This window comes from Petaurus breviceps, unplaced genomic scaffold, assembly GCF_028583685.1.
Source record: "Petaurus breviceps papuanus isolate PSGF00001 unplaced genomic scaffold, PetGlider_PUasm1.0 188, whole genome shotgun sequence".
Lineage (NCBI taxonomy): Eukaryota > Metazoa > Chordata > Mammalia > Diprotodontia > Petauridae > Petaurus > Petaurus breviceps.
In genome coordinates, this window is record NW_027185804.1 from 1,316,922 (window position 1) to 1,339,073 (window position 22,152).

At 41.4% G+C, this 22,152-nt stretch overlaps 1 protein-coding gene and 1 pseudogene across 30 annotated transcripts in view; one reads left to right on the forward strand and one right to left on the reverse strand.

Moving 5' to 3' along the window:
- SOX6 (SRY-box transcription factor 6) overlaps positions 1-22,152 on the forward strand; it is a 672,513-nt gene that overhangs the window by 567,840 nt on the left and 82,521 nt on the right. For 27 of the 30 annotated variants that reach the window (XM_069091122.1, XM_069091109.1, XM_069091112.1 and 24 more), the window contains 2 exons: positions 15,467-15,616; positions 20,103-20,283. In XM_069091122.1, coding sequence (XP_068947223.1) covers positions 15,467-15,616; positions 20,103-20,283 — 331 coding nt within the window. The remainder of the gene's footprint in view (positions 1-15,466; positions 15,617-20,102; positions 20,284-22,152) is intronic. The other 3 variants (XM_069091111.1, XM_069091116.1, XM_069091119.1) reach the window with 1 other exon arrangement.
- LOC138163379 (elongation factor 1-beta pseudogene) lies at positions 3,624-5,701 on the reverse strand (annotated as a pseudogene).

Consider the following 22,152-nt stretch of genomic DNA (forward strand, 5'->3'; position numbering starts at 1 on the left):
ACACATAGCCCTTTCTACTTTGGACTGTTTACACTTTGTCATGGGTGACAGTCAAAGGACCCAGAATATTGGAAGTTGAATATATTTTTCTAGCAACAGCATCTGGGTTCTTGGCAGGCACCATGTGCAGGAGCTCATGTTATGTTTGTAACCCTGTTATGTTTTTAGCCAATCTAACACGTGGTTAGATTATGGAGGGTTTTCATTGACTATCATGTTACTGTGGGTTGTATTTATCATGAATAGGAAGAACATTTGATTTGGAGTCAGGGGTCTTGAGTTTGAAGCCTAGCTTGGCTACCTGTGTGATTTGGGGTAACTAATTTTACTTTCTTGGGCCTGAGTTTCCTTGCCTGTAAGGAAAAAAGGGCTGGTTTAGATGAACTGTAATTTTCTTCCAGGTCAAAGTAACTTTAAAATGAAAGGAAGAGACTTGTTGATACACAAATTCTTTTTTTTACTCTAAATCACATAAACTCATCTTTAATTCTTAGAAAAACAGTCTTTTAAACTCATCGAGTAACAGAATAGTATATGCTTTTTATTTTAAAAATTGTGTTACTTTATTTGTACCCACAGGTATATATTATTTTGTATATTTTATGTATATATATAGTGTACCCAGTGTCACTATATATATATAGTGTACCCAATGTCACACAAAAATCTCCCTTGAGAGACTCTTGGTCCACAGAACAGACTTTGATTTTAGGCCCAACTTCTGGCCTCATGAATCAGTCACTTTGTTGAGCATGTTCTGATGTTCAGCCAAGAGGTATTTGTTTTAAGTTTTACCTGGTGAACTAGAGAGTTAAAGGAGTGTAACCAGCTTAGGAATTTTGTGGGGTTGGATAACTCTAGTCCTTGTGCTTGCCTGCCCAACACTTGGTAACAAAAGGAAAATAATACTGCCAGCTTCCATGCTGCAGATTTCCAACTGTACTCACTATCACCTTTCAGAATGCCTTTCTTCAGGAACCAAATTACTCATTGTTTAAGATGCTGAACTTTCATCCCCGTAAATAAAGCACGGCAGATTTAGGCATTTTACTTGAAACATTTCTAAGTGTGGGTGTCTCTGAGAAGCAAGGAGATTCTGAGTGCTTAACTGAGGTGATGGGTATGCCTTTTGGCGTTATTGACTGTGAGCAGAACCCTAAGGGGAGCAGAAAATTCAGATCTTTTTAGATTTGGTCCCTTGCTAATTCTGTGATGTGTGTGTATATGTGACAGGAAGCAAGGGGGTAAAAGAGGGAAAGGAAAAAGAGTAAGGAAAGGAAAATGGAGGGAAGAAAGGACAGAGGAAAAGGTGAGAGAAAGAGAGAGAAGTATGGAGAAGAGGGAGGGGGAGAGGGATAGAAAGGAAATGGAGAAGGAGATGAAGAAGAGGGACAGGAAGAAAGAGAAAGAGGAAAGAGGAGAAGAAGGAGGAGAGTGGAATGATAAAGGAAGTAAAACTGTGTATAGTCTTCATTGTTAGAATTTGTACCTAAATTCCAGCTGGTTCCCTATGAAAGAAGATCGATTGTTCCTCATTTCTTGGTGATTTGAGATTATAGAAAATAAAATCTTACTTAGCACAAATATTGGGGGAGAGAATTCCTTTACCTGGATTTTCTGACCAGGTTCTTTCTCTCTGTCTCTCTTTTTCTGTCTCTCTCCCTCTTTTCCTCCTTCTCCCTTTTTCTCTCTCTCCCTTTATCTCTCCTCTCCTCTCCTCTCCTCTCCTCCCCTCCCCTCCCCTCCCCTCCCCTCTCCTCTCCTTCCCTCTCCCCTCCCCTCCTCTCCCCTCCCCGTCTTCTCTTCTCCTGTCCTGTCCTCTCCTTCTCCTACTCTCCCTCATTCTATACCTGCTCATGGTTTTGGTTAGCACCGTAGTAGGTTGGTTATCATGAATTTGGGAAATTCAGATAGGCTATGACTGCCTGAGAACCCTTTCCTATTGAGTTTACCTCAGTTGCTCCCTGAAGCCTCTGGCAAAAACCAGGAGTTGGGGTGCTTTGTTGGGGGCCTGCTCTCAGTGCTCAGGTACATTTTTGTCCCTTTATGTGTATTTGCATAAACTTTAATTTAAAAAATATGAAAACACCTCCACATGATTATAATTACCTTAACCTAATTAGTGTAGTTGCATTTAAAAATGTATGCATTTTAAAACAAATATTAAAATAAAATTCTACAACGCAAATCACCCCCAGTTGCCCTGGGATTACTTTTTAGGCACCCCAGGGGATGTTGCTTGGAAAAATCTTTTCCCAGTCACTGCGGTTATTCCCAAACTTTGAGATGCACTTCCATCTTTATCTGAAGAAAAAAAATTGTAGTGGAGACTTCTTGAGTGGAAGAATGGAAAAGCACCTTTTTGATCCAGAAAGCAGGACCAAAAGTCAAGATAAAATACAGATTCTGTTTGCATGAATGAATGAATGAAAAAGCATTTATTAAACACTTGCTGTGTGCAAAGTACTGTGCTAAGCAATGGACCCTCAAATAGGAAAACAAGACCCTCTCTGGTCTCAAGAAGCTCACATTCTAATGAGGGGAAAACACATATTTAGTTTTCAGCTGCAAGTCAGATGGAATGACCCCATGGCTTCTAGGGGGTAGCAGCAAAGCAGATGGCAATGCATCTTCTTTAAGGACATTTCTAATTAAAATCTTCTCTGATTCTGTTGATGAACCATTTGGTGGCCAGAAATTTAGTAGCAAAAACTTGTTTTTTCTGGGTCTTCAGTAGCTGAATGAGGCAGGGTGGAAGCAAGAGCATTGAATAGAGAGTCAGAGGCTTGGATTCTAAGCCCTGTTCTGTCCTTAATGCTCTGTGTGACTTTGGGTGAGCTACTCATCTCTTCATCATCTGTAAATGAACAGGTTGGACGAGATCACTAAGGGCCTTTCCTTCTATTCTAAGAACTAGAGAATCTCTGGCAAAAAGAATTTCAAGTCACAAGTTTAAAAAAGATTTTAAAAATTATAAAATTGTTCACAAAAAATTATAAAGCAACATGGAGTAAATTTCACCCTGAACTTTTGAGGAGGTGGAAACAAATAATTAACAATAAAAAGAACTCAAGCAAATAAAATCTTTTTGTTCTGTGTCCCTTTTCAGGCGTTCTAAAACCTCCTTCCCATTTTCTTGCTTCCCTTTTTTCTATAGTCATAGTGAGTGAATGTATAGTGTTTGGGCAGCTCGGTGGAGCAATAGATAGAGTGCTGGGCCTGTTATCAGGAGGACCCGAGTTCAAATAGTGGTTGTGTGACCCTAGGCAAGTCACTTAACTCTGTTTGCCTCAGTTTCCTCATCTGTCAAATGAGCTGAAGAAGGTAATGGCAAACTACTTCAGTATCTTTGCCAAGAAAACCCTAAATGGGATTATGAAGAGTCAGGAACAACTGAAAAAGTACTGAGCAACATACATAGGCTAATTTTCTCTCTCTGTAGTATCTTATATAGTAGCTCTTAAGTCATTGAATGAAATTGAATTTAAGAGCCTAGAAAACTATACTTATTGTCAGGAAGATCTGAGTTCAGATCCTGCCTTGGATACTTACTATCTGTGTGACCCTGGGCAAGTCACTTAACTTTCTGTCTGCCTCTGTTTTCTCACCTATAAGAAGAGCAGTTTGGACTCTCTGGCCTTTTCCACAGATGCTTTGTATTTATCATAAAACTTAAGCTTCTCTAGAGCTTTTTTTGTTATAATCCCATGAAGTAGATTCTATTTTAATGTAATTTTTGAGGATGGTAGGTTTTAGATCTCATTGAAGGCAGCAGCATCCATGGATTGCACATAGTCTTCAAAGGCAGTTATCCCTTCCTCTAGCGTATCTGTACCAACTTTATCATCTTCGACCACATGTTGTATCCCACTGGAACTAGTTTAGAAGATCCCCAGCCCAAGCCATCTGCCTGGATGCTTCTGACGCATTCCTCCAATTTCGCCATATCTGTCTCATCATCCCGAGGTTTTACATCCAGTAAGATGGAAGACTTGGCAACAATTGCAGGTTTTTTTGATTTCTTTGATTCATACTGAGTGAGGCCTTCTTCTCTTGGCTTCTTTGCTTCTTCACTTTCCTCCTCCTCATCTGACCCAAAGAGATTAATGTCATCATCATCTTTGCTATCTGTAGCTCCACTTCTGGTGGTGTCCTCCACATCAGCAGGCTCATACTTGCCCAAAGCCTTCTTTATTCCTGGCAAGCTGGCCTTTTGCTTCTCATAGGACTTAATGTGGTTATACCAGCGGAGAGTGTGGTGCAGGTCGGCGGGAGGAGGGCCCAAGACGGCTTCAAGTACTGCAACGTCAGCCTGGGGATGGCACAAATGCTTCGATGTAGCTCTTGTCTGCCAGGGAGTCATTGAGGCGCCACAGACCCGCAGGTGTCCTGAGGTCTCTGAAGCCCATGGTGGTGGGAGGGACTGGGAAGAGGAGAAAGTGGTGGTGGTGAGGGAGGAACTGAGCTCGGGGAGGGGAAACAGCTCTCAGTCCCTGAGAGGAACACGCTAGCGTGGGCCGCCGACTGAAAAAAGGGCAATGAGGTAGATTCTAAAAGGCATTTTATACCCATTTAACTTATGAAGAAGCTAAGACACAGAATTGTATGTCCTGCTTGTCATCCACACCCAGATAACCTTGCTAAAGAGCTCTGAATCTGGGTTCAAATCCTAGTTCTTCTACTTATTGTAAAGCTGTATGACCTTGAATCAGACTCTTCTTCCTTCTTGGCTTTTGGAAAATGAGGGGATCTGACTCAAGTGACCCTTAAGACCTCACACAACTCTAAATCATATTAAATTTGGAATCTGGTATCCTTTCCATTTCATTCCTACACACTGGTTTCTCTGGCATGTCAAATAATGCCCCCTTCCCTTGGGGAAGATTTGAAGAAGGTTGTGGGTCAGGAACACCATGGTAAGCTCAGGGAGAGAGCAGCAAGGAGAGGGGTGAGTGTGGAGGATAGACAGGCAAACAGAAGCAGGAAGATTGAATTGGGCAGAAAAAACAAGGGAGGAAATATTAGTGCTATGGATAAGGATGCTGAAACAAGAAGGAGTGAGAGACATTTATAACCAGGTACCAGCTGGCTCCGGTATGCAGGAAGTAAGAGGAGTAGTGCTCAAGGCCTCCATACCTCCACTCCTGACCCCCCACGACCCCAGTTCTCTCTGATGTCATATTGTCTTGTCTATTATGGTCAAGCCAACCTCTCACGCAAATGCTTTGGTTCTCTATTGAAAAAAAAAAAACAGTTTACAAACCCAATTAAGAACATATTTAATGGATTTTTTTTGGTTAACTTTATAGAAGAAAAAAATATTTACCATCTCTTTTTAGATGATTGCCATAATGATTTTAGCCTATAATGATTTGTTACTGACACACTTTCCTCCCTGTGCAGCATGAGTAGTCAATCAGGCTGCTTAATTACCCCTGTCTCCATCTCCACCTCCTCACTGTTGAACTTGGTGCCATGTTTTGTGGGCAGAAGCCAAGCTGGAGTGGGCACCAGCATTGTTTGGAGTAGCTAACAAAACCAAGGGCATCCAACCTCAGAACCACCACAGAGTGAAATCCCGCAGGCCCAGGAGCTCAGGGTTAGGGGATATAAATCATGTGGATACATTAATGTCCTCCTGCCAATAAGCCTGGCTCTGTCATTTCCCTCTCTCCCTCCCCCAATGACCCCATTGCTCTGCTGAGCCCACCATAGTGAGATCAGACATAGGGTATGAATGACTCTTGCACAGCCTGATGAGGGAGCCCTATGCCCCATGCCATTAGCCTCTAGGTGATGCTGGATCAAGAGGGGATGACCCATGGCTGGAGGGAGTCATGTCTGGAGGAGATGCCTCAACCTTTCTGAAGGTGGTCCTTCAATACTGTGTAAAGGATGAGTGGGCTTTCCCCTTTCTCCTCTTGCTTTACTCCCTAGTTCTTGAGGGAGATTTTTTGCCTTTTTGCTCCATCAGTGGTGACAATGCTACAGCCTTTTAAAAAGAACACTTTATGATAGAAGAAGCAAGAATGAGTGAACACAGGAATTGGCACCAAAGGGGATGATTATAGTGACATGGCAGAAAATCTGGTGGAACTTGGCAGGAACCCCGCAAGAATTGGAGTCAGGAAGCCTCAAGGTGAATCTTGACTTTGCTTTTTGCCACCTGTGAGACCTTGGGCATCTTTCCTCTCTGTGCCCCAGCTTCTCCTCTGTTAAAGGAGGGGATTGAATGTGATAGTCCCTAAGATCCCTTCCAGCTATCAATCCTATGCATCTGTGGGTATGTGTCTACAGACCAGAGGGCAGTTGTCAAAATACCTGAGCTCATGCCTTGGCTCTCACAATATTATCTGTGTGACGTCGGGCATCACATTACCCCTGTGAGCCTGAGTTTTCTCCTCTGAAAAGTAATGAGGTTGTAAGACATGATCTCTCATGTCCTTTCCTGGTTGAAATCTGTGGTCTTAATGGTTCTTGGCATTGACAGCAAAAGGTCCCCAGGTTCCATCTTTCCCAAAGACTGGACTTTTCTCCAACTCCTCTCTTTCTGCTGATGTTCTGCCTGTGTTTTCTCCTCAGATCAGTTTTATTAGAGAACATATGAGCAAAGAAAGAAGGTGTATACCTGGCCCTCTGCCCTAGGTGCTATGTGGATTCTTTGGGGAGGGCAGGGCTTACGAAATGGAGGAGGAAGTAAGTTCCCCAAAGAAAAAGAGAGAAAGTTACTTAAGAGTTGACTCCTCTTCCTCTGTCACTGAAGCTGTTCCCTTGACAGTAACCTGCCCCTAAGATTTCAGGTGGGGAAAAAACCTTTTAACAAAAGCTAGATTCCATAGTTCAGGATATTTGGAAATGAGCCAACCAATCTGGTTCCTCCTCTTAGACAACTATTCTAGCTGGGTAGAAAGAAAGAAGTGGGTTTGATTGGGTTTCATTTTTTCTGGTGTCCTGATGCGGTCTGCAGCAGGGTTTTGTAACCTGTTTTTGCATCTAACAGGCTGGTGAATCTTATGGACCCCCTCTCATCATAATGTTTCTAATACATAGAATAAAGTGCACAGGATTACAAGGGAAAGCAATTGTACTGAAAGGTATCAAAGCATTAAAAAAAATCATGAACCCCAGGTAAAAAGCTGCTGCTCCCGAGTATAGCTCATCTTTATGACCACTTTCTCAGCCTACCCATTTGTAGGAAGGCAATGCAAACATTTTGACCTTTACTCCCTCCTTTTTTCCTAAGGGTTTCCAAGTATGTTCCACAATTCACCTGACCTAGCTTCATCTTATATGTGTCCATTGTAAAATTCCATTAAGACCTTGCTGGTTATGACATGAATTCACATATTCCAAAGGTTAAATAATTTCCCCCCTCTCTTCTATCAGGGCAAAAACAAACAAGCAAACAAGTTAACACGAAATCATAGCTACATAGAATAATGCATTTAAAAAAATCTAGAGCTACATATGGTACATTTTGTAAAGAATAGTTGACTTGGCATCAGAACATCTCTGTTTGAATTGAGGCTCTTTTACTTGGATGAGTCATTCAGGCTTTTTGGATGGCTCTCCCTTTCCTTGTCTATAAAATGAAGGCATTGGACTGGATGACCTCAAAAGTCCCCTTATCCCTAAACCTGTCATTACCATAGAAAAGCCCTTCACTAATATAAACCAGCAACTTGTCTGTAACTTGTCCTTTTAAAGAATTGTCTAGGGAGCAGGGGGTTAAATGACTTGTCTATAGTCCCACAACAAGTATGTATCAGAGCAAGACTTGAAGCCACATCTTTCTTCCTACTCAATGTAAGCTTTTAGAGGGCAGACTTTTTTTTTCTTTTTTCCTTTAAATTCCTAGTGTTTTGCATAAAGTAGTTACTGAAGAATTCCTGATCCTAAGGCCAGCGACACTGTTCTCTATCAGAATATAGCATAATGTAGAAGAAAGAACATTAGTCTTTTAAAAATTAAATTTATTTTTTATTCCAGTTTAAGTTGTGAACTCTCCCTACCCTGCAGAAAGGTCACCATCTGACATATGTAGCTATAGATATGTGCATATATATACATATGCCTGTGTGTTGTGTATGTGTAAAATCATACTATGCATACCTGCACTTATCATTTCTTTCTCTGAAGGTGGATAGCATCTTCCTTTAGTGGTCCTTTGCAGTTGCTTTGAATATTTATAATACTCAGAATAGCTTAGTCATTCACAGTTATTCTTTGAACAATGTTGCTGTTACTGTATACAACATTCTCTTCATTCTGTTCATTTCGGTCTTCATTATTTCATGCAAGTCTTTCCATGTTTTTCTAAAATCAACCAGCTCATCATTTCTAACAGTTTTATAGTCAAAATGCCTGGGTTTGAATCCTGACTTAATCACTAATTAGATGACTGTAGACTTTTTGGACCTCAGTTTCCTCATCTGTGAAGGAGTGGGGGATGAGTGGAAGCTTGCATTCCTTCCCTCCCATCTGAGTTGCAGATCTAATGAGCAAAACATGAAGCTGTGGTGCTTTGCCAGGGGAACAGCAGTTAATATTTTGATAACACCAATTTTACAAAGAGCTTCCCAGAAATGATCCCATTGTCAGCTCAAAATAGACCTTGAAATTAGGTCCCCTTTTTACAGAGAAGGAAACTGGGGTTCAGTGAAGTTAAGTTATCCTGTGAACATAGCCAAGGGAGGATCCAGACTCCTAGTCTTTTCTGGCTTCCAAGTACACCACTTTCCCCACTATACCACACTGGGCCACCCAAATGGAAAATGCTTTTAAGAATAGGCTATTATTAATAAAACCAAGTCTCTGTATGCGCACGTGCTTGCAAGATATGCAATAATAGTGGCCAGCATTTATAGAGAGCTTTAAGGTTGGCCAAGTGCTTTTATAAAGAACTGATACAGGATCTCATTTGATCCTCAGTAACAACCCTGCAAAATCAGGTGTGATTATTACAACCATTTTTAAGTGACTTACCTGTGACTCTTTAAGTACTGTGTTAAGTATTTGGGACAGAATTCGAACTCAGATCTTCCTGAATCTAAAGTCGAGCATTCTAGCTCTTGTATCACCTTGTTTGGAACATGTCAAAGCTCCCTCATGCCCACCATACTGCCTCTCCACAGCCCTTTGTGTGATGCTCAATTAGAAATTATAAAACCTTATTCCCGTTTTAATTAAAGCAGGGCAAAACAAAAACAAAACAACCCAGATTACGTATTTTGCCCAAGTGAGCCAGTGAGTCAGTGGGAAAGCCAGGAGGAGACCCCACATTCCATGATTTCTTTACCTTTTGTTTTTGCCAGAAGATCTTACTGATAGAGGGGGTGATATTGACCTGTGTCAGTACTTGAACCTGACCAAGGCAGGAACCATCAGCTCCCTGCTTCTGCTGTTCATGCAACACTATAGCAATTATAAAATTTAAATTATTTTTTATATTTATATTTTAATAACATCAATGTCATCTCACTATGATTGAATGATCTTCAAGAATGAGACAATTGGAACCACTGCAAATTCTAGTTCATTTACAAACAAGGAAGCTGAAACCCAGGTACATGAAGTGACTTACTCAGGGTCCTACAGAGAGTAGGGGGCAAAGCTGGCATTTTCCTGGCAATCCTGATTCCTGATCCAATACTCTTTTCATTGAGCTGCACAGACTCATTTTTATGCATATCCACCATGTGTTTAAAAAAAGAAAAAAACAACAACTATCCCATCGCATTGTTCCAAATGTGAAATGGGCAATCTGTGTTTACAAAGAGTATAATGGAAGCATAAATGTTTATGGGATTTTTCCTCAGCCTTGCACTACCCTCTCTCATGCTGCAGTTTGTCACATGCTCACCAATATTTGGGGGCATCATCTTTATGTGCTGCAATGAGTAGCTGTCCCACAACCTTGGTGGCTCACATCTAACGATGTTTTTGAAAGCCAAACACAATATTTAATCAAAACTTTGCTTCCTTTTTAGCTGTTGGTCTTTAAGAAAGACCAGTTTTAATGGATCTACTCTTAGGTTCAGATGATGTTAAAATGGAAAAAGAGACTAGGTGTCTGAAATGTTTAGGGAATTCTCTGAGTGAAATGGGGGAACCTGGCTTTTTATATACTGGCAGGAAAAAAAAAGATGCAGACAGACTTAGCTCAGTTTTAAATTTATAAGCAACCAGATGAGGAAGAATCAGTGTTGCTCATTAGTTACCCTGGGACTGTCTAATTCATATAGAAATTCGAGGGTTTATAGTAGGTTCATAAATTTAGGTAATTGTTATCCAATAGCTAATAAGTCTATATTTTAATGAGTCAGCTTCCATAGACTCTTCTCAATATGTGTGATTAGGCAGCCATTCTGGGGCTCCATTAAGGTCCAGAAGCCTAGATTCCAGGAATAAGAAGTCCTGTTGTATTCTGCCCTGTCCAGGTCACATTAAGGAGTACTCATTTCTGGGGACCAACATTTATGAAAGACATTGATCAGCTGGAGAGATTCCAGAGAAGGACAGTCAGGATGGTAAAGGGCCAAAAAGGACCAGTTGAGATAAAAAAAAAAATTGTCAGGGGAATAAGAGGGCCATGGTGGACTATTCAAAGGACTATAACATTGAAGAGGCATTAGAATTATTCCATTTGGCCCCAGAGGTAAGACTCAGAGGCAATGGGAAGAAGTTGCAGAAAAGGCAAATTGAGACTTGATAGAAAGACAACTTTCCCAACAAATGGGAAATGGCCTGCCTTGAGAGATTCTGCTTCCTCAAGAGCAGAGGCTGGACAGTCACTTATCCAATGGGTTCTAGTGGAGATTTTTTTCTTCCAGTTTTAGGTTAGACTAGAGGTCTAACTGCCAAGGTCCCTTCCAAATCCAAAATCCTGAACTTCTGTGGTCTTGAGAAAGAAAAGTGTGAGTCACTGTGTCATCAGAGTGCATACTCTGCCTCCACCCCTCCCTCTACCCCCAAGCACAAAATCTACTTTAGAACCAACTTATTTTAGCACATGGACCCACACTGGGCAATTAGGTGACTTAAGAGGAGGACCAGATTCCAAAACCAGGGGATGGACTAAGAAGAAGAAGGTTAATAGCACCCTTGATATTTACAGACTTTTCTAGTCTATCAATGCTAGCATATTTGGATTATATTATGTGAAGTTCAGTATTTAAAACTCTGATCACAAAGTTTAATAAAATTTAAAAGCTATAATGGTTCTTTCAGGTAAAAGATGACCTGAAGGTTATTCTCCATATCCTCAGATGCAAGGTTCCTTTCTACCATTTAGGCTTGAGTTCTGTTGCCCCTAAGGATTCTGCTCTAAGTAAGTCAGTATGGAGCTGCACCATAGGCTGGCTGGGTAGTGATTCTTGTCTTACTTTAACCCTTTGTCTTACTTTAACCGAGGAGTGACTTCTGGGGAACATTATGGACCAGGTTCATTGCCATATGTTCTCCAGGATTGATCCTACTGGTTCATTTATAATACCATTGCAATCTACCTATAAAATCAAGGCTAGGGAGGAAGGCTGGCATAATGAGCAGAGTACTGGACCTGGATTCCAAAGATTCCGAGGTCTGAGTTTCTGCTTTGACTTTTCCGCTTCCTAGCTGTGCAAAAACTTCTCTCTGGGCCTCATTCTCACCATCTGTGAAATGAAGTGATTAGATTGGCATCACTAAATGAACTTCAAGGTCCCTTCCAACTCTAACATGATGAAATCCCTAATAGTACTGACATTTTATGAATCATTTCCTTTAAACCACCATAATATAGCTCAAACCAAGTTTATTTTCTTTGAATTTCTTTGAAGAAAAAAAATCACTTGACATCTTAAAGTTCATTAAGTAGATATAGACGGCTTTATTGGAAACCCAAAACAAACAAATAAACAACCTTTGTATCCTCTACTATACAGAAGCAAGATATCCAGAGATAGGAGAGCAGGAGTGTGGTCTTCAAATATTTGAGGGACATTTGTGAAAGGGGGATTTAACTTTACTTTAGAATAATAAATGGAACATTCAGAAAGACAAATTTAAGCTTCGTGGAGAGAAAAAATTCCCAGCATTTAGAGCTGTCCAAGACTAGAATAGGCTACCTTGGAAGTAAGAGCTCTCGGAGATCTTCCAGACTGACTGACTACTTGTAGAGGGGTTCTACTGAGGCTGGGACTGGACCAGATGAGGTCTGTTCCAATTCTGAGTGGGATGCTATGGTTCTCACTGAAAGGATGTTTTCTGGAAACTTAATAAAGAAGCAGAAGGATTTATGATGATTGTTACCTTGTAGGGTCTCAGTTTCCTCATCTATAAAATAGGGACTGGACTAACTGATCTTTGTGGTTCCTTCACCTTCTAAGGCTACCAACTTGGGATCTATGTTTTAGAAGAGGTGAAAGATTTGTGATTCCAAGGTCTAAATATAGCATCCAATTTGGAAAGGGAGACAGATGAACCAGTGAGCTACATTTCAAATGATTAGTTTCCCAAATTTTTTTTCCTTCTGCTTTGATCCTGACAAAACAAAACTTAGGAAGTAAGTGAGCTAGTTTGTCTCCTGGGCTGGAGTAATGTTGCCTATAGCCTCCAGGAGGCGCAGTCTGAGAGATGTCATTGTCTTGGATGTGCATGGCCACAGGCTTCCTTGAGTCCCTGTCCAAGGGGCAAAACTTCTTTACTACTGAATGGAATTGAAATGTGCGAGAGTTTAATGAGGAGAAGAAAAATAAATGATCTTCACTGGAGAAACGCAGAGACCTTTCAGGTTTCAGAAGCCGTGCCTCCTTGCTTTTTGGAGGCAGGCCACTCAGACCACATGAACTGGAACAAAGAAGGGACCTAGCATTTTTTTTTCTTTATACTCAGCCATCCCTAGATTTTTGACTCTGACCCTTACACATGTATTTGTCTAGCCCCTGAGTCATTGCACAGTATTCACAGTATTGTGAAACTTTCATTTCTTTGGAGACTTGTTATATTAGAAAAATTGTTCCAAAGAAAGCAACAATTATGACATAAGCACATCTGGCTCTTGCAAATTATTCCTTATTAAGCTTTCATTTAATTACATGTGCTGAAAGGTCTGCTTTTGATTACTGTAATTTTTTTTATTTGTCCATCTGAATGATAGTAATGTTGGAAATTACATACAAACCACCTGGTTTTTTTTCCCCCCTTTCCTTTCCCCACCCCCACAACTAATAAGGCAAAGTTTTAACTGATTTCCATGTGGTTGAAGAGGCAGGCTCTTCCTTATGTGGGATGTATGGAGCCTTTGCCACTGTTAATTCAAGGTGAGGATTTAGTTGTTCTTAATCAGGAAAGAACACTTTTTAGTGAATCTCCCAAGCAATTGTCCAAGTACCCATTGCTGCCCCAAAGTTCATTTCTTTGCTACCCATAGTTCTGGGTGATGCTGCATGGATTTAGCTCATGGAACACCACCATTTCAAAAGAATCATAATTACATATAACACAAAGGTCAATGGGAAAAAATATGAATGTTGGGTGTAGCTAGGCTGCAGTGTATTACCAAAGAAGACTTACATGTGCATCATCAACACCCATGATGATATAGAAAGAAGTGGCCTTACTTATCCTGTAATATTACTAATAAAAGCAGTCATGAAAAATTACATTTTCTGTAGTGTTTTAAGGCTTATGAAAAGCTCTCCTTATAACATTATTATTTCCATTTTACAGGTGAGTCTCAGAGAGGTTTAGTGACCTACACATGGACAGCAAATATATAACCCAAGAATTCCATATTCATGGTTTCTAGGAAACATTAAAAGAGGAAGGTGTATTAGGTATAGGGCATTTGTGGGGAGATATGGACAAGAACTGTATAGGGTGATGGGATTTTAGAACTGGAAGGGACTAGATTGTTTGGTCTAAACCTCTTTTTTTACAGGTGTAGAAACTGAGACCCAGAGAGGTAAAACAACTTGCCCAAGGTCACACAAAAGCAGAGCCATAGTTTGAACCCAGGTCCTTTGTCTTCTAAGTCCAATAGCCTTTCTATTATCCCATCTTGCCTCCTTCCCTGAGAAGGCAAGATAGTCATTTGCACTGATTTTGGGGGAGTGAATGGAGACACAATATTCATACTCATGAAATATCAGATCCATTGAAATGATCATAGTATCTCAGGTAATAAATTGTGTTAGCTATGTTTTAGCATTATGGGCTTGGGACATCCATTCTTTTCTACTTTGACTTCAATAAACATGGCTTTGTTAAAAGTTAAAAATTTGTGAATGATGAGTGCTCAGATTCCTATACTGTGTCAGGTCAAATTGAGTGAATAAGGAACTCATCTGGCCTCCTTAGGAAGCCTGTCAAAGGCAGAAAGTAATCTAAAGTAATCTAGAGGGAGAGATGATTGAACAAAAAGACAGTGGGAAGACCGGTGAGCCCCTGAATTTCTCAGCTGATTGCAGGGCTGGGGAGAAGGAAGGAAGGGAACGAATTCCATTGACTATGATAGACTGTCTAGATTACCAGATGTCAGCTCCTTCATCTGAGGGGAACACCTTTCACTTGGTCCTTTGGCTTGGAAAAAAAGAATCACACCTCAGAGCAGTTATGCCAAATAACACAGGGTCCTTCCCCTTTTCTGAGGGCCCTCCTTCAGGTGACAGAGATGGGAGGAAATATGCTTTGAAAAGAAAACTGCTAGGGGCGGCCAGGTAGCACAGCAAGTAAGAGCACCGGCTCCAGTGTTGAGAAGACCTGGAGATCGAATCCCGGGCTCAGAAACTTAGCACCCACCCAGAAACACCTGGCCGTGTAACCTTGAGCAAGTTACTTAACCCCAATTGCTTAGGGGCGGCCAGGTGGCTCAGTGAGTAGGAGTATCGGCTCCAGTGTTGGGACGACCTGGAGATCGAATCCCGGGCTCGGACACTCAGCACCACACCCAGAAATAACTGGCCGTGTAACCTTGAGCAAGTTACTTAACCCTGATTGCTTTAAAAAAAAAAGAAAAGAAAACTGCATTTTCTTTCAGATCTCAGAGGAAATTGGAAGAAAGGGGGCTTGACCATGGCTTACTTAAAAATGAGGCCCTTGAAAATCTAGAAACTCCCTGTGGGCTTTGGGATCCTGGAAGAAGAGTGAATTCTCTGGAATTGATTCTCTTTCAATGTTACCGATGATCTCACCTGCAGAGTTGGGTCTGGCCCAGCCTGTAAAGAGTAGGAAAAGTGAGTGATGTTCTCACTGTACATTGAAGTCTTGAGAAAGGTTCAACCAGACTTCTCAGCAGGGAATTCAGAAAGCTTGCATAGCCAAACATGTGAGGGAAGATGTCCTTTTCTCAACATACCCAAAAAGAACAAGGTGGTGAAACTCAGAAAAAAAAATAGTATCTAAGAACTTGATATCCTGGTAAGTCTTTTCAAACTCCAGTTCACCCCCATTGAAGAGAGAAATGTTTGCCTTTCCTGTTTTGCAGCAGCTCTATGCGGCCCAGCTGGCTAGCATGCAGGTGTCACCTGGTGCAAAGATGCCGTCTACTCCACAGCCACCAACCACAGCAGGGGCGGTCTCACCTACTGGGATGAAAAATGAAAAGAGAGGGACCAGCCCTGTAACTCAAGTTAAGGTACTTTCCTCTTATGGGGGTATAGGGAAAGGGTTTAGAAAATGGTACCACAAGAAGCCTGATCTGTGTTTTGGAGTGAGCTGCGGGGAGTGTAGCCATCACAAAAAAGCCTGCAGCAGTCATCTATTGTGGTCATTTTAGTGAGCATGTTGACAAACAGGTGTTTCCCTATTGAAAACAATAGTGCCATATTGTGAAATCTTTACCCAGATCTCCATACTCGACTCTGCAAGCTTGCTTCTCAGGAGCATCTTTCCCTTTCCCAGAATTTTGGCTTTTATTTTTGAATATTCATGAGTACAAAGACAGGTTTTTAGTAGGCCCACAAGACTTTGCTCCACACTTTTAAGAAGCGTGCCTATTTCCTGCTCATGGATAAAACCAGAACAGGAGGAGCCGCGGTCCAACCCATCCATGCTTAGGAAGATGAAGGGGAAGATTCCAGGCTGTCCTTTCTCAAGCTGTGAATATTTCTCATCACAATCTAGTATAAATATGGTCCTTGGGGAATGAGGAGGAGTGGGTTGTGCCACCAGCTATCTTTCTCAGATGCTGGAGGACTGCACAGAACTGCTGGATATTCTGATGATTCCTACACTGGGGCCAGATACGATTCCTTGTGAGGAAGCCACCCAGGGCTTGGCAGAAGCAGGGAAATGATGTGGTAGGCCCCTCCAACTTCATGGTGCAGCTGGTACCTATAGGTGGTACTGGTTCATTTTATCATAATATTTGCTTCCTATATGGGATTTCCAAATCCAAACAGACGAACAGAAATGAATGTGCTTGGTAAAATATCCTCTTTTGTGGAGAGAATGTAAAGCTCAAACATTTGCTTTTAACATTTGTCAAAAGCACTTGGGTGCTCGATATATTCTGCAGTTATTTGACCTGGTCTTAGAAGATATGTGATAGGTCTCAAATAAGAATAGGCTTGATGCTAATAAGGGAAACAGGCAGAACTCGATACTGCCAATGGCAGGTTTGATGAAATGATCTGACTTTGCAAAATTCCCAGTGAACTTTTGAGGTCACATAAAAGCTCTTAAAAAAAACCCTCAGAAATTAAAGGCTAAGAAAATGAAGATTGTGCAGAGTATCATGAGGATTAACATGTTTTTGAAGGAATGAAATTTTCATAGAATACATATAATTAGAGAGAAAGCTTAATATAATGAATAAAGGGCTAGTTTTGGATTCAGGGAGAACTGTGTTCAAATCTTACCTGACACATACTAATTGTGTCATCAGGGACAAGTCATTTAATGCCTTAGTTTCCCAGGCAACTCTCTAAGATTGTATTTTGCAGATGAGTTGAAGATCTGTACCAGGGAAGAAACTGTCCACACCAGGAGTTCCCTTTGATGATGAAAAAACAGGTCCAGATGTCTGTTGCCCCACCCTACCAAGACTCCAAACCCAATCCATATAATTAGAATCCTTTGGGGAAAAAGTAGTCCACAGTTTTTACCCCATTGTTCCAAATACTGGAATTTGGTGACCAGGAGCTTTGAAAATAAGCCAGTGGCTAGTTCCCATTTCATAAGTCAGCTCTGATTATGGGTCACCCCCATCTCATTTATTCACATCCTCTGTGTTCACATTGGCAAAGGAGAGGCAGAACGATCCACTGGGAAGCTAGGCCACTTTGTTTAACTGTAGTTGCCATAGTGTGAGAGATATCAAACACCAGTGACTTGGTATATTGAATATTGAGTACTTTAATGTGCAAAAGTCATTTCACAAGTGAGCCAGCCAAGTGGATCTGTCCCAAACCAAACCTTTACTGGATGAGTAAAATTTTCCCTGGTTATATTTAAGCATATATCTGCTGGAATGGAAGCCAGTACCATTCCAGCTTTGTTGGCCAGCTGAATTCTATTACAGAGTTGACCACATGCAAATTTTTGGGGGTTTCCCTACATAATTTAACCCAACTATATTTTATTCTACTAAAAAGGAAGCCTTCTCCTTTATATTTATTCCATTTACATACAACATCATAGGGGCAAGAAAAAAATAGATAAAAGACTCAAAGTTGTTGGGGGAGAGAAGCATACCTATGACCGGAAAAGAATATTTCCTTCTTTGTCCTTCAGAATTGTGAGACTGCAGCTCCATGTGCTGTGTCTATCTAACTCAGTTGGTATTAGGGTGGATTTATTTCCACATGCTTTGGGATGAATCTCCGTTTAAAATTCTAGAATTAATATCCCAAGGGTCACTTTACTTTGTGACTGATGCCACAAAACAGTTTGCCAAAAGTTTCAATTCAATCCATGTTCAATACAACCAGTCCTGAAAAAGTGACTACTAGGTCCAGAGACTGGGTATGCAAAGACTTCTATTGGAAGCCATGAGGAGAGCCTCCCAAATGTCTCAGGAATACACTTTTCCTGTTTTTACATGAAATATTTTGAAGGCTGGATTAGCATAGAGAGGGTAGTTGAAACATAATTGTATGGGATGATACTAAATAAAGGTAAGATGGATGTTATAAATGGTATTCTTTGGTGAGGGTGGGAAGAAATACAAATTTTTGTTCCTTTAGATGGGGACTGTGAATGATGGGCTTGGACTTAGGAAGATACAGTTCAATCCTGCATTGACATTTATTAGCTGTATGACCTTGGGGAAGTCACTGCACTGTTGTTTGCCTCAGTTTCCTCATTTGTAAACTGAGAATAATGTTAACAACCTCTTTTCAGGGTTGTTGTAAGGATCAAAGGAGATGAAATGTAAAGTACTTTACAAACCTTAAACTTTTGCATTACTACTACTACTACCACCACTACTACTACTACCACTACTCCTACTGCTGCTGCTGCTGCTACTACTACCACTACTACTACTACTACTTTCCCAAAACTCCTTTGGGTTAAAAGTGATGAGGAAGAAATCTTAATTCAGTAAATGATTATATTTTAAAATATGCCTTCAAGCTTTTCAACAAAATTTGTTTTGTTTCAACAATGACTCTAAGCCTTTCTCCAGATGATGTTGGACTCTGAGAAATCAGGGTATTTGAATAGTGTGATGCCTTAATTTTCGTTACTACCAGGGTGAGCACCACTGTGAGCCAAGAGTACAAGTGCTTCTTCCTCCAGAGGAGAGCTAACTCAGTGCAGTTTTCCTGTCCAAGAATCCTCCTTTCCTCTCTGGGTCCCCTTTGCTCTTTCTGTCTTTGCTCATCCCCTCATGGATTGCCTGATCTGGAAGGGCCCTTTGGACAGTTCTAACACCCTCGTTTTAAGGAGGAGGAAACTGAGGTCTAGAGAGGGAAAGCGACAGTTAGCTAGTGAGGGGCAGAGCTAGACCTCCTTTTTGCACGGTTTGGGGCACAGGGGGGTGGGTTATTCTCTGTCCCCAGTCCTGCTGTGTGCTCTGAACAATGATGGTGAAAGCCTTTAACTATACATAGCTCTCTCTCAGACCCCGGGGGCCCTAGCAGCATGGGACTCATTATTCCCCAGGGACTTTCTTTTAACATATAACAAAGCAATTCTTAGTTCTGAACATTTAAGTGAAAGTCTATATAATATGTGTAGACTCCTTTCCTCTCCCATCCCACCCCTCCCACCCCTCACCCATTAGAGTACTTTTGTATTGGGCATTCTCCAGCTGAAGAAGTAGGCTGAAAGAGAGGCTCTCAAGGCCTAACTGAAATGGAATTAAAAGTGAGGCATTTGTCCTGTGTTCAGTGCAGAAGGGACACTGTCTCAAAATAAACATTCCATTAAAAATCGGCAGTGCAGAATAAAAAGTGAGAGAAAGACATTGTTTTCGGCACGTAAAATAAATTGCATATAGCATGGCATGTAAAACGTAATTACGATGCTTGCTTGCTCTTTTCAAAAATTAATTTTAAACATGGGGAGAGTCCAGAGTATAGACCATGCAGAGCGCACACACCCAGAAAGCCACATGGGAGACCCAGCCAAGCTGCAGTGTCCTGGGCAGGGACCCAGGAGGTAGGAGTGGGGAGGGGGAGGGGGGGAACTTTCCATGTTTCCATTTTTAAAAGACTCACAATTGTTTAATCTAAAATTGTGATTTGGAAAAAAAAAATTAGCCACAGAGCCTGTTCCTAGTCCCAGGATCTTTACAGAGAGAACATGCACAAAAGCACGGAGGAGCTCCTTGAAATTTTAAATAATTCTTTGTAAATGCCCTAGGTTAATTTGGATCTCTGAAAACACATTAGGAAATTAAGCTGTAATGTGAGCTAATTCAAATTTTAATTTGGCAAAAAGAATGATCCAACTACATAGTTAATGTAAATAGAAGCATAACACAGAGAAATTAATGAGGTTTCCTTTCGATGAATCTTCAAGGAAGTAGATAATTAGCTTCTTTTGTTATTATTGGAGGAGAATGTGGCATTGTCTCCGAGGTGTAAAATAACTGTGGCTCACTAAGTGATAATGTGTTTCATTTGTCTTGCGTTTTTTTCTTTTTAATAATTATTTATGTTAAACTCTCGTAGGATGAAGCCGCTCAGCCACTGAATCTCTCCGCCCGACCCAAGACAGCCGAGCCGGCGAAGTCTCCCACATCTCCCACGCAGAGCCTCTTCCCAGCCAGCAAAACCAGTCCCGTGAACCTGCCAAACAAGAGTGGCATTCCCAGCCCCATCCGAGGAAGCCTGGGAAGAGGATCCTCTTTAGGTAAACGTCAGCGCGGGCTCGTCAAGAACACGGTTCTGCCTCCAGACAGACTGGTGCTCTGAGGGGGCCGCCGTCTGAAGCCCCAGTGACCTCAGACAAGTCATTTTACTGACGTTTCCTCCCCTTTCAAATGAGGGACTTGTATTAGAGAGACTAGGTTTGATGGCTTTCCAGCTCTAAGCCCCAAGGTCCTACAGGGTACCGATTGGAACTCAGTAGTGGAGAGAGTGCCTGGGTTCGAATCCTGGCCCCGACGACTTACCACCTGGGTGATCTTGGACACTTCTCTGTTTGCTGCTCTGAAAAATGAAGGGCCTGGATGTCATGCTCACAATCTGGGGATTTGTAAGGAAGGAATGTAGGAAGTGAAAGAAAGCAAGCTGTAGGGTCAAGTTTCAGGTCTTTCATGATAACACCTGTGTGCCTTTGGGCAACTCATTTTCCCTCGCTAAATTCCCTAGTTTATGGAATGAAGAGACAGAGCTCAGTAATCTTCAAAGCCTCTCCCATCTCTAAATCCTTTGTCAAGGGCCGGCCTGTGGGCTATCTCACTCAAATCCCCTGCAGTGACCAGAGGGGAAGTGGAGACAGAGCCTCGTTATCCCCTAGACCAGCTCAGTTGTTCCCTCTGGGGAAAGCAGTGTGGGCATTTCCAGTACCGAACCAGGAGGCCAGCACTTTAGGCTCATCTGATCAAAAGATTTGATTTGAGAGGAGGAGGGCAAGGATCAAATGTCATTTTGATCAGAACATAGAGTCAACATTCAAATGTCTGAGGGAACATTTCACACATAATTTTATGTGTATGTTGGATTATTAAATTTAATTAAATTCAGTGCCTACCGTAAGGATAAGAGGCATCATGTAGATAGGGAGGCTGCTTTGGAATCAGGATTACCTGACTTTTACACACACACACACACACACACACACACACACACACACGCCATGTGACCCTAGTAAAGTCATTTAACTTTTTAGTGTTCCTAGACAGGGCTTCTTAGTGTGTGTGTGTGTGTGTGTGTGTGTGTGTGAGAGAGAGAGACAGACAGACAGACAGAGGGAGAGAGAGACAGAGATAGAGAGAGACAGAGACAGAGACAGAGAGAAACAGAGAGGTTCAGAGAGAGACGGAGAGAGATTCAGAGAGAGAGAGACAGAGACAGACAGAGCCAGAGCCAGAGAGAGACAGAGATAGAAACAGAGAGACAGAGACAAACAGATCCCTCTGGGACTGGTGAAGCCAGAATTCTTCTCAGAATAATATTTGTTAACTATTTTCATCATCGAAGGAAGAGAGGTTAATGAAAATAATGATGTATATATTTTTCTATCCAAGTTCACAAACCCCCTGAAATCTACCTGTGGACCCCCAGGTTAAGAGTCCCTGGTCTAAAATTAAGCTATGGAACAGTTGCTACTCTGCATTTTGTTAAATGAGAGTTTTCTCACTGAATGTTCCCTATATCAATAAAATCTCAGCTCCAGTTAAAAAAAATCAGAAACTGTACTAATCACCTGGGAATAAAGCGATATCATATCCTTTGTCCTTCTAAACTTTATTTTTATTTATATCTATTTATATGCTAAATAATTAAGTTGGTTTTTTAAAATTACCCAGAGTTAGGTTGAGAATAACATGGGAATTCTTAAACCCTCACAAGGATGTGTGCATGTACATACGTGTGAACACCAGCATGTGTCCCTACCCCCCCAGCCACTCCTGCCCAATGTGTTCTTGTATGCACAGCCAGCTGGTTTTTCCCAGCTGGCTGGCTGGTGTGGTGACATTAAGTTTGAACATGCATGCGTCTGTCTGTCTGCTGGGGAGTGCTGGAGCTTGGCTGTAGACAGGTGGATCAAGTTAAA